Source organism: Theropithecus gelada, chromosome 8 (assembly GCF_003255815.1).
Source record: "Theropithecus gelada isolate Dixy chromosome 8, Tgel_1.0, whole genome shotgun sequence".
In the NCBI taxonomy this organism is placed as follows: Eukaryota; Metazoa; Chordata; class Mammalia; order Primates; family Cercopithecidae; genus Theropithecus; species Theropithecus gelada.
The window spans coordinates 145374560-145376107 of NC_037676.1; the positions used below are offsets into that span (position 1 = coordinate 145374560).

The following is a 1548-nucleotide window of genomic DNA, read 5'->3' on the forward strand; positions in this document are numbered from 1 at the left end:
GGCATCTTCCCCCAAGCCCACCCTGTGATCTTGCTCATCTCAGCTCTCACCCCATCACCCCAAGGGCTCCTGAACCTCACCAGGACCAAGCAGCCCCAGCACAAGCACCCACCACCCCAGTGCCCTGAGCCCAAGAGCCCGAGACCATGGCTGAGCGCCCGCCCTGTCCTCACCTCCTCAGATCCCTCAGCACCTCATTCCCAGCTCTCTGCCAGGACCCCTTTCCCGCCCCCAACACCCAGGCTCAGACCCGGGTCTCAGGACTCAAAAGTGACTTTATTTCTCTGTAGAAGACGCCCTTCCAGCTGGGCTGTTGCTTCACTTCCCCTCTGGGACCTGGGGGTCCCCCCACCCTCATCCCCAGGCCTCCTGCCCAGATGGCCTGGTTTCCTGGAGATGTCCAGCTGCCCGGGACTCAGAGCTGGCGGAGAGACAGGGAGGCTTCATGTTGGGGGAGGAATGAGAGCCACAGGCCACAGCCACGGAGCTGGGCCAAGGCTGCCCCCAGCCCCAGCCATGCCAGGCTGGGGAGGGGGCAGCCACAGGCTCAGGGGAGCAAGCTCAGAAGCCCCGTGGGAAGGAGGAGACCTCAGGGCCCAGCCCAGAGGAGGGCGGGCCCCAGGCTGAGCAGGAGCCCCCCGGCCAGGGCCCAGGGGCTGTGCCCTGCCCTGGCCACCCCATTGCACAAATCCTTCTCGCAGCAGTCCACGTCGACTTTTAAGATCCCAGAGTTAATAAACCCCATCAGATAGTCTGAGAAAAAGTGTCGCTTAACGAAGTCGCAGGAGGAGGCACACATCTTGTTCACCGAGTGATCCTTCCTGCCTGGGAAGAGAAAGCACGGCCTGAGACGGGGGCTCCTCCTGGGCCCTCTCTGCCTCCTCCCGAGGACCCAGCCCAGGCCCCTCCGGGTCAGCTCGGGGCCCCAGATAGGCAGAGTCGAGTCCCTCCACCCTCCCACGCTGGCCCCAACTAGATGGAAAAGGCCACCAAGGAGCCAGGGAGGGACAGCGGGGCAGTATCCTGCCCGTAGCCCCATGCTCTCGCTCTTGTCCCAGGCCAAAGGGGCTCAGAGGACACCTCTGACCTCTCCCGAGAGCCTGGCTTTCAGCACATTCCCCACTACCCTAAGTCCCAACTTACTGCTGCTGGGATCAGTGATTCGGACACTGGCACACACCGTGTCGGACGGCTGGCACTGCTTTGGGGTGCAATGGCTGGAGTTGGTGGTCAGGGTGCAGTCCTGGCACCACAGGCCATGAGCTGGGCAGGGCATGGGGAGGAGGGTGACCAGAGGCACTGGGCCCAAACCCAGGCAACCCCCTGCGTCCCTCACCCATCCCCCTGCTGCAGGCACTCCTGGGAGAGCCCCTACCCCACAGGAGTGAGCAGGCCCTCATGACCCCTGGAGGGGGAGCAGAGGCCCTGGAACAACTGTGCCCCATCCTAGCAGTTTGAGGGGAGCCCCTATGGCCCCCCCCGGCCCCCATGCACGTGCGTGCACACACACACACACACACACACACACACACACACACACACACACAC

At 64.0% G+C, this 1548-nt stretch overlaps 1 protein-coding gene across 3 annotated transcripts in view; it reads right to left on the reverse strand.

Moving 5' to 3' along the window:
* Positions 1–255: 255 nt before the first annotated feature.
* Positions 256–1548, reverse strand: part of LY6H (lymphocyte antigen 6 family member H) — a 2857-nt gene continuing 1564 nt past the window's right edge. For all 3 annotated transcript variants that reach the window (XM_025394521.1, XM_025394520.1, XM_025394522.1), the window contains 2 exons: positions 1144–1263; positions 256–825 (listed from right to left, as the gene is read on the reverse strand). In XM_025394521.1, coding sequence (XP_025250306.1) covers positions 590–825; positions 1144–1263 — 356 coding nt within the window. In that variant the 3' untranslated portion in view covers positions 256–589. The remainder of the gene's footprint in view (positions 826–1143; positions 1264–1548) is intronic.